This window comes from Phaseolus vulgaris, chromosome 6 (assembly GCF_051622355.1).
Source record: "Phaseolus vulgaris cultivar YP4 chromosome 6, ASM5162235v1, whole genome shotgun sequence".
NCBI classification, from domain to species: domain Eukaryota; kingdom Viridiplantae; phylum Streptophyta; class Magnoliopsida; order Fabales; family Fabaceae; genus Phaseolus; species Phaseolus vulgaris.
In genome coordinates this window covers 25,492,968-25,503,449 of record NC_143503.1, presented here as the reverse complement: position 1 = coordinate 25,503,449, position 10,482 = coordinate 25,492,968, and the positions used below count along the sequence as shown (strand labels likewise).

At 29.9% G+C, this 10,482-nt stretch overlaps 2 protein-coding genes across 2 annotated transcripts; both read left to right on the top strand.

Annotated features, from left to right (window-relative positions):
* On the top strand, positions 1–735 carry LOC137833496 (agamous-like MADS-box protein AGL80). Its single transcript, XM_068641841.2, has one exon. The coding sequence runs from the start codon at positions 1–3 to the stop codon at positions 733–735; it is 735 nt and encodes a 244-aa protein (XP_068497942.1).
* A 3,472-nt stretch (positions 736–4,207) lies between these two features.
* LOC137833495 (agamous-like MADS-box protein AGL80) lies at positions 4,208–4,995 on the top strand. The gene has a single exon (XM_068641840.2). It carries the CDS (start codon positions 4,208–4,210, stop codon positions 4,895–4,897), a length of 690 nt encoding a protein of 229 aa, XP_068497941.1. The 3' UTR covers positions 4,898–4,995.
* The last annotated feature ends 5,487 nt before the right edge of the window (positions 4,996–10,482 follow it).

The window sequence follows — 10,482 nt, the reverse complement described above, 5'->3', positions numbered from 1 at the left end:
ATGACCAGAAGAAAGGTGAAATTTGCATTCATAGAAAATGATTCTGCAAGGAAGACAACATACAAGAAAAGGAAAAAGGGAGTGTTGAAGAAGATTGAGGAACTCAGCACCCTTTGTGGCATTGATGCATGTGCTATAGTTTATGGTCCTGATGATCATGAGGCAGAGGTTTGGCCATCCCATTGTGGGGTCCAAAGGGTGGTGGAAAGGTTCAGGAATATGCCTGCAGTTGAGAAAATCAAGAAGATGGTGAACCAAGAGAGCTTCATAGGACAAAGGATCCAAAAGGGTAACGAGCAAATGATGAAACTTATGAAGGACAATGCGGAGAAGGAGTTGACCTTGTTCATGTTTCAGTGCCTTACTGAAGGGAGGGTTTTGCCAGATGAAAATAACATGACCTTTGCTGATTTGAATGTCCTTTCATCAGTGATTGAACAGAACTTGAAAGACATTGGTAAAAGGTTGCAAACTCTGAATGTTAATAAGATACAACCAAATCAACAACCCCAGATGCAAACATCAGTGTTCCAACCACAGTTGAAAACAGCATCATACCAACCTCATTTGCAAATGACACTGATGAGTTCTGGACATGGGTTGGATATGGATGTTAACCCCATGCAAAGGTTGTTGTTTATGGACTTGCTTAATGGTGATAGAGATGAGACAATAATGCCTCCTTTTGGTGATCCTAATCTCCAGTTTTGGCCAAACCTAGGCTTGTTGCCTTGAAAAGAGCATGTGTTTGTTGTCATTCCTTTCATGATTACGTTTCAGTTCAATTCATTTTGGTTTGATTTGTTGTTTCTACTTGCACAACTTGGTGAATCACTATGGTTAATGACTGTTTTGCTTTTGAAAATCTATTGTCTTATGTAATAGGTCTTCATAAATATATAGCTGAGAGATACAATCCATTTGACAAAAGCAGCATAGTACCATTCAAACAACATAGAAAAAAAATGAAAAGTTTGATGACTGAACTCAAAAAAATCCAGAGAAGAAAAGGAAACAACACAATTGGGACCAGTCCAACACATTCATAAGAAAAAAATTGTTGGGTTGAGGAAAAACTATTTAAAAAAGAATGTATATAGCAAATGAATCAAATCCAAAACATTTGAAAAAGGAAAAAAAATAAGAGAAATTAGGAATAATCCCAAACCTGAGTCTAAAAGGGTGTAAAATTTGTTGTGCTGAGTCAAAATATGAACTAAGTAAAAATAATAAACAAAAAATGAGTATTTCTTCCTGCACCACACAAAGTTCTTCATGCACCCCATTAATATTGAAAATACAATTTTATCCCTTTCTTCAAATGACTTATCGTTAGCTTTTTTGGAATTTTTCCAGACACCACTTTCCAGAATTTATAAGTGTATTCGGGAAGAAGTTTTCCAGAAATTCTTGAAAAAAAGTTCCACATTTTTTTTTCTAGAATAAGATTCTCGAAACTTGTATAATATGTTCCAGAATGTGTTTTTTGGATTAAATTCTCTTTCCAGTATGAGACCGTATTATATGGGGCATTTTGGTCTTTTCACCCATTTGATTGGGTGCAGGAAGAACTCTGTCCTGGTGTAAGAAGAAACACTCACAGAAAATAGAGGAGAGATGAATCACTCAATGGACACCTTTAGTTGAAGATTGTTTTTTTCTGTAACGTCATAGCTTCTCCTAGCATCCTCCTAAGTTAGGTGAAAAGATCATTTGTCCTTAAAAATATATTCTGAATTCTACAATTTAAAAATGTATTTTTTTCTATTTACATATACTAAATTGTAGAATCAGAAAGATATTTTCTGAATTCTGTAATTCAAAAAATATTTTTTTTAAAATGTATTTTAGATTACAGAATTTGAAAGGTATTATTGGATCCAAAAATACCTTCTAAATTCTATAATTTAAAAATATATTTTGAATTATATAATTCATTATATTTATTATTCATTTCCAACTGTGTTTAACAGATTAAAAATAAAATAAAACAAATTAAATTAACCTTGTGACTCTTATTTCTTCTATCAGTATATTTATACAGTGATGTATAATTATCTCTAATCTTACTTTTTCTAGTAATACTTGTTTATCTCTATGTCCATTTATCAAATTTATACATGCGGTTATATTTTACAGGGTGGGAATGGGGGCTGACCCGTCTCATATTTGACCCATAAAATACGGGTCGGGTTGGCCGGTCCATGTTAAGATTGCAGGCTCATTTTACTGGTCCGTCCCACATAAGAAGTAATCCGCGGGTGTGGGCCAGCCTACATAAGAGTATATTTATTAAAAAAATCATTAATTATAAAAATACTTATTCTCATTACTAAAAACTTAAATTTTATCCGTGTTTCAATTCATTTAATTAAGATAAAAATATAAATTCATACTGGCTTGATTAAAAATAATAAAATTTTGCTTTGCATATATTTTTTCCTATATATGTATGTAAATTTATAAGAGTATCTTATCAAAGTTTTGCTACAAAATATTTTAATAAATATGACTAATTTTTTAACTATCCTATTAAAAAAAATTCTATATTATTTTTTATTAACAAAATTTAAATATAAGACTTTGCTTAAAACTAAATCTACTATCACTCTTAATATACTAACTCCTTTAGATAATTGAAATAAAATATTCATTTTTTTAGTACATTAAATTCAATTTTTTTAAAATAAAATAAATGAAAGGTCATACTGCAGCCATGGGTGAATGAGGTATGATTTTTTTTTTTTTACTTACACGGGCAAGCGAGCCAACCTGCCCCACCCCACTGTTAGCCCGGACTGCGAATTACGCGGGACAGGTCAAAGTGAGTCAACGGATTAGATTAGTGAACTCATCCCGCATTTTTAGGTAGCGAGCCCCGGGTCACATGACCTGCCCCACATTGTCACCCTTTGTTTCAATTTATTTATTTTATTATTTGGTGATAAAAATATACATTTTCTATTTTATAAAAAATTATACATTCTCATATTTTTTTTTAATCACTGCAGCACACATTTAAAGAATTCATTACATTTTTTTTGGAAAGAAAAACTATTCTAAAGATATATTTTTTGCTTAAAATATAATATATATATATATATATATATATATATAATATGCTAATAACACGTACATAATTTAAAGTTTACAAAATCAATTAAATATGATTAAAGTGCTGAAGCTGGAAAAAATCATTAAAGTACTGGATGATCTATATTCTTCATTTGTTATGTTCGTTTCATCTTTTGGAATTTATAAACTTCATAAAATAGGCTCTTTTTCTTCATAAGCATTAGATAAATTCGGACATTTATTTGGTTGAATTATGTTTTTTTTATTATTTTGAAATGCAGGATGAATTTGATATCGGTCTTTCAAATTGAAAAAAAAAGTTTTTATTTCTCTAATTTTAGAATTAGTTCTTTAACATTAGATTTGAAGATGAAGAGCAGTTTTAAGAAAATCAATTTACTCTCTCAATTTTTATTTATAAAAAAATTAAAATCATTTTTTTTTTCAAATTTAAGAATTGAAGTATTCTCTTTTTGAATTTGAGAGATTAAAGCCAACTTTATTTTAAATTCTAGAAATTAAAAACATAATTAAGTCTTTATTTATTTTTTGTATGTATTTAAAAAGAAAAGAAACTTCTAAATATATATGTTTCTTAAAATGATCACACAATTAATATTTCCTTTAGCGATTTACTATAAATATATGATACAAAGAATATTAGCCCAATCTTTAAAAGAAAATACCCTATTGACACCATTTGGAATGATATTAGAATATAACTTATATACACTGAATAATTTACTAATTATACAAAACTAGTGAAATTTGAACATGTAAACCACAACGAAAACATCAAATGCTGTTAAAAAATTCTATCTATGAATGCACCAAATTCATTGATATGATTCTTGTACCAACCCAATCTGTATGTACTAACTCACATACAATGTAAATTTTGTACATTAATTAAATACCATCAATGTGATGGATTCATTATACCCTCATGTATACAATGAAGACATCTCATTAAGTATGAATCAGTTGGCACTTTATGCCCAAAACCAAATACTAGCCTCAAATGCTTTCATAAATTGCTCTATATAAACAAATGGTTGGTGGCAGTAGAAACTACAAAGGACACTTTTCTCTTCTCATTTGTTTCTTGTTCTCTTTTTTTCTGGTGACAATCATGTCTCGTAGAAAGGTGCAACTCACATTCATAGCCAATAATTCAGACAGGAAGGCATCATTCATCAAAAGGAAGAAGTCATTGCTGAAGAAGACGGAGGAAATCAGCACCCTTTGTGGTGTTGAAGCATGCACAATAGTTTATGGCCCTTATGGTCCTGAGCCAGATGTTTGGATATCCAAATCGGGTGTTCAAAATGTGGTGGAAAGGTTCAGGAATACATGTGAGCACAACAAGAAGATGGCGACCCAAGAGAGTTTCCTTTCAGAAAGAATCGCCAAGGGTAGAGAGAAGATGAAGAAACATGTCAGGAGCAACCAAGAGAAGGAGATGAACATGTTCATGTTTCAGTGCCTTAAGAATGGGAGGGTTGAGCTTCACAATAACATGACCACAGATGATTTGAATGCTCTTTCATCAGTGATTGAAAACAAGCTGAGGGACATTAATAAAAGGATGGAAACTGTGAATGTTACTGAGATGCCACCAAATCAACCCCAGATGGAACTAGCAGCAGTAGCAGTAGCAGCAGCACCTGAAGACATCACACCACCAAATCATGGCGATGGGACATATATGAATGCTAATGACCCCTTGCAAAGCCAGTGGTTTATGGAGTTGCTTAATGATGATGGTGATGATGAGACAATAAAGCCTTCATTTGGAGATCCTAATCTCCCACCACTCTAATCTGGCTTTAGGCCAAATTGAAATAATCCTTGTGGGTCATGAATTGTCTATGGTTTCTAGGTTTTTTACTTGTTTAATTTGTGTGTCAATGTGAAGAAACAACTTTATGATGTTAATTTTCTATCTTCAGAACTTGGTTCATCAATATGTTTATCAGTGTTTTGCTTTTCAAAGTATATAGCTCTTGTTTGTTATAATTTTTTTTTTATAATTTGTTGAAGTTAGAGATAAGAATAGTTTATTTTATATAAATAAATAAAAATTATCTTATTAACTAATTCTATAAAAAGTTCTGTAATTCTTAATTAAATTCGTATTTTACAAATTGTATGCATTCCTGGTTTTACTGGAGATTATATATATGCAAATAAGTTTTCCATCCAACTAGAGTAATGGATTTTCTGAAAATATTCACAGGAACTGTCCAACGACAACCAAAACAACATCAAAGTGTTTTGTGTATATAAAAATGTTATATATCTTTTGTAAAAAAAATAAAATCCACCCCTTATTATTTCACTTTGGTATTATTTTAAATCTAAGTAGCACTTATCAAAGTTAAATTGCTAAAAATTACAAGAGATGGAGCTAATGCATTAGTAATACTTCCGGTTGATTTCTTGTTGATTTTGAGAGAGTTATTTTTTGGTATGGTAGTATTTCATATTTTGAAGAGTGTATTTTGCTAAATGCATATTAGTAATGCATATTTGGATAGCTTTGATCAGCGAGATTTGGACACATACAAATAATTGTTTGTTTAAAGGATGAGTGGTTGATCATACTGAAGTATTTTCTCTGGCATAGGTCAATGTTTGGTCCTGGATCAATTCAAAGATATCATCAGTGAGTTCCTCATCCTCTGAATGGTGTCTAGAACCCATGGTATGTATGTACTCAATTTAATTATTATGCAGTATTGTATCTTTTGTTCAATTTTAGTGTTAAAAAAGGAAGTAGAAAATTATTCTGTAGGTTTTAGATAAGAAAGGAGAAATGAATTTTTATATTTTATTCTTTATATAAATGTTTAATCATCTCTTATTGTTTATTGTACATAAAAAAAACTTGAAGTACTTTATTATTTATAGATTTTTTTTTATTAAAAATCTGTAAAAAATCAATCTTAGATTGCTTTCAACGTCTGGCACAGTTTACATAATTTCTATAAAAGATGTAAAAGTTAAAAAACGATTTGTTTACTTTTTTATTACTTAATGTTCATATCTGAAATTTAGAAGTACTTTTTCTAATATAATTAATTTCACATGCGTGTTTATTTCTTCTTATCTAAAACGTTAGACATTTACCACAATTTGTTTAGATAAGCACAATGATAATTCATGCACCCATTGTACTTATATGGAAAGAAAAAGCTTCTATTAATCTTAAAATTGTCACACAATTAATATATCTTTTAGTGGTATACTAAATGCATATGCATGAAAAATCTTACTGACACATGACATTGTTAAAATCTAATTAAAAAAAAGACAATTGTTAAATGAAATTAATATATCTACTCATGAGACAGGTTAGAAGTGGCTGCATGTAATCTGGAGTTGCTCCAGGTGATGCACATCTGTAATACTATCTGATCCAGTAATTGGTTTTTTTTGGGGAACTGAATTGAATAAAGATGGTTAAGGTAGGTGTGTTTTTTTTATCTGGCAGCAAAACAAAGAAATAGAATTAATGGAAGTATAAGGAATATTCTAATCCATTAAAAAAAAGTCTTAATATACAATATAATTAAAAAAAAATTAATCTCTTAATTCTCCAACAATTGTAAACCTGGAACAAAATATTTCACAATTTGACCACCCTTATTGCAGATCTGTGAAGATGCTAATTGTCCTCCAATACACCCACAAGTATCAAAATTAGATTAAACCCCAAATAATATAAAAAAAAAAACTTTTACAATGTTTTAAGACATGGTAACAGAAAAAATATAGAAAGAGTTTATTGGTTTTTCTATGGCTGCTGTATCTGCATTAAGAGCTCTTCCTTTAAGATATAAAACATAAGGGAGGAGAAGAATGGGGTGAAAACCCGGTGGAAGTAAAAGAAAAGGTGAATTATTTTTTTGAGGAAAGGTTCGAGAGGGGATGAGTTACCATTTAGATTGGATAATGTTAGTTTTAAGAGTATCATTAGAGAGGATAACGAAATGTTGGTAAGAATTGTATCTGAAGTTGAGGTCAAGGTGGTGTGGAATTGTGATAGCTCTAAAAGTCCTGTGGCAGATGATTTTAATTTTGGATTTATAAAATTTAGCTGAGACATTATAAAGAGGAATATTTTGAGAGCGGTACAAAGCTTTGCTGAGGGTGGTAGTTGGCCAAAATGAACTAATGCGTCTTTTATTACATTAGTCCTAATGGTTTCAAATCCACAACATCTAAATGAATTTAGACCAATTTCCCTTGGAGGGTGTATGTATAAAATTGTGGCTAAAATTCTTTCATCAAGGTTGAAAAGGATTTTACATAAAGTTATAGATTTTAGATAGTCTGCCTTTCTTGAAGGAAAGGGGGATATTGGATAATATTTTGATAGCTAATGAGACTCTTGAGGAAGTAAATAAGAAAACAAAGAGTGTGTGATTTTTAAGTTGGATTATAAGAAGGCTTATGATTCAGTTAGTTGAGAGTTCTTATTTTATATGTTAAGGAGAATGGAGTTCTGTGATAAGAAGATTGATTGGATAAAGAATTGCCTTGAATCTTCTTTGATTTCGATGTTAGTAAATGGTAGTCCAACTGCTGAATTTAAATAAAAAAAAGGGTCTAAGACAAGGGAATCCTTTAGTGCCCTTCCTCTTTCTCATTGCAGTCGAGGGGCCTGCGAGGGTGGTTAGATAGGCGGAAGAGAAGAAGATTTTGAAATGCGTTGAGGTTGGTGTAAGGCGGATAAATGTGAGTATGCTGCAGTATGCAAATGACACTTTTTTTTTGTAAAGCTGATACCCAAAGTGTTATGACTTTAAAAACCATCCTGAAGTGTTTTGAACTTGCCTCTAGACTTAAAGTTAACTACTCTAAGAGTAAGGTTGATGGAGTGAGTGTGAGTGGAAATCAGATTATCGGCTTTGTAACAATCCTTAATTGCGAAATTATGAAGACACATTTTACTTATTTGGGGATGGCGGTAGGTGGGAATCATAAGAGATGTGCTTTCTGGGAAGGGGTCCTTAGTAAGTTACAGAGTAGACTAGGCTTATGGAATGGTAAATTTCTCTCTCTGTCTGGTAGGTTTTGTCTTACAAAATCTGTCCTAAATTCCTTACTGTTATTCTACATGTCTATTTTTCGTATAACGGTCACTCTGATGAAGGAAGTAGAAATGATACAAAAGAACTTTTATGAGATTGGGACTCAAAGGGAAGAAAAATTGTCTGGATTGCGTGAAATAAGGTATGTGAGTCGAAAGAAAAAGGAAGTTTAGAGATTATAGACATGAGAAGGTTTAACTATGCTCTTTGGTCATAAAATATAGAATTTGACAATTTTAATTTATATATATAGTTTAAAATATTAGTTAAATTAAATTTGTATAATTTAACCTCTTAAGAAAAATGGGCTAGTTATCATCAATAAAATATCATTTTATATTATATTTACATACATGTTTATTCTTTATTATTTTACCAACCTTTAATTTATTTATTTCGTAGCTTTAATTTGTGTCTGTGCATTATATATGTTTAAAAAAACAAAAGTTTGGAATATATTATTATAAATTAATTGCATAATAATATGTTATAATTGGACTAAAAATGATAAATATAACAGCAAAAACTAGCATACCAATAATACTTTAAATGTTATCATATAGGTGATGATCCTATGATTTTTTAATGAAATACCATTCTCATATATATTTGTTAAAAATATCATTTATTATTTTTGGTGTGCATTTCAATATGTAAAAGCAGATGTCATTTTATAATAATCTTTAAAATATAATTTTAATTGTCATACATTATTCATGTAATTAGGAATGTATACAAGCAGCTGTCATTCTAAAATGACAACCTTTAAAATACCAATAAAATAAAAATTATCTCTTCATGCATAAAATTAAATGATAAAAGTAGGACTTTTTTAATATATTACCTCTTATACCAACTCAATCATATATTTATACATGAATAAAAAAAAACATGTATATTTATACATAATGTAAATCTTATAAATTACATATCATTAAATTTCCAGATTATGTATTTTCTTGTTGTTTGGAAAGACATTAAATGTGACATATGTGCAAAACCAGTTGGTAGTTTCACACAAAATCATAGCAGTTATGCATCAGACTGATTTATATAAAAAGAGACTGTGTGTGGCAGAAGAATTCACAAACAACTCTTTTCTCTTCTATTTTTCTTTTTCCATATTTTTTTCACCACCATGACCTGGAATAGGTTGAAACTCTCATATTGGAGAAACTTTTGAGAATAAGGATCTGTGGATATTGAGTTCATGCAAAAGCGGGAACTGGAGCTGCAAAACCACAATAATTTTCTACGAGCTAAGATAGCTTAACACGAGAGAGAATAACAACAACATATATGAGAGGAAGTGTATCAACAGTACGCAGGTTTCCTTTGTTGTTTTTGATATAAAGCTTTGTTGTGTTTATTGCCATAGCAGAATGACTTAGTTAAAGGCTTAGCAGAATGACTTAGTTAAAGGCTAGGAAAAGTTTCATTTTTGTAGGTTGCGAAGGAATGAAGGGCAGATTGTTATAAGGATTCTAATAGGATAAATGTTGATGTGATCTTTTCATTTGAGGACCACTTTGATGATTTGTATTGTTTGAAAAATGTTTGTAAATCAAGTGTTCCCGGTCCTCTCGTACTAGGGAAAGGTCCTCTCAATGCTCTAACGCCCACATCGGATATGGACCGAACTGTCTTAACCATTTTTTATATAAAAATTGAGACATTTTTGAAGTGTTCTACAAGGATTTGGATATCACTGAAGTGTCTAATGTTATTTTATTTATTTTTTACTGATAAAATAAATTTTTTATGTGAAATTAGAATGAAGATATATTATCGATCAATAATAAAAACATTTCATACTATATAAAAATACCATCCAGATCTTATCAATTATATATAGACTATAATTTGAATAACAATAAATAAATAAGGGATTGTTAAATTTTACGATTATTTTTTGTTAGAATAAATAAAAAGATGTCTTTCATATAGCCAATTAAGAGATTAATTAATTCATTGAAACTACTTAATAATTAAATTTTATGTGGAAGAAAATAATAGAAATTAATGGCTAGCCGTGTGTATTTCGCTACCTAGATTGTAATCGTACCTCTATATCAACATCCCATTTTTTTAATGGTCAGAGGATGTTTTTCATCATCCTGGTAGACCTGTCATGTTGTCAAATATCATTCACTTGAAAGACATTTAATGTAATAATTTGATGTAATAATAATAATGAAGATAATAGTAATAATAATATTAAAAATAAAAATAACTGCTGATAAAAAAAATTAAAAATAATTATCATAATAATAATATTAATATTTTTTATTAATAATAATTTAAGACC

Excerpts from the sequence above, each read along its gene's own strand:
- LOC137833495 (XM_068641840.2), top strand. The coding sequence starts at position 4,208 with ATGTCTCGTAGAAAGGTGCAACTCACATTCATAGCCAATAATTCAGAC.
- LOC137833496 (XM_068641841.2), top strand. The coding sequence starts at position 1 with ATGACCAGAAGAAAGGTGAAATTTGCATTCATAGAAAATGATTCTGCA.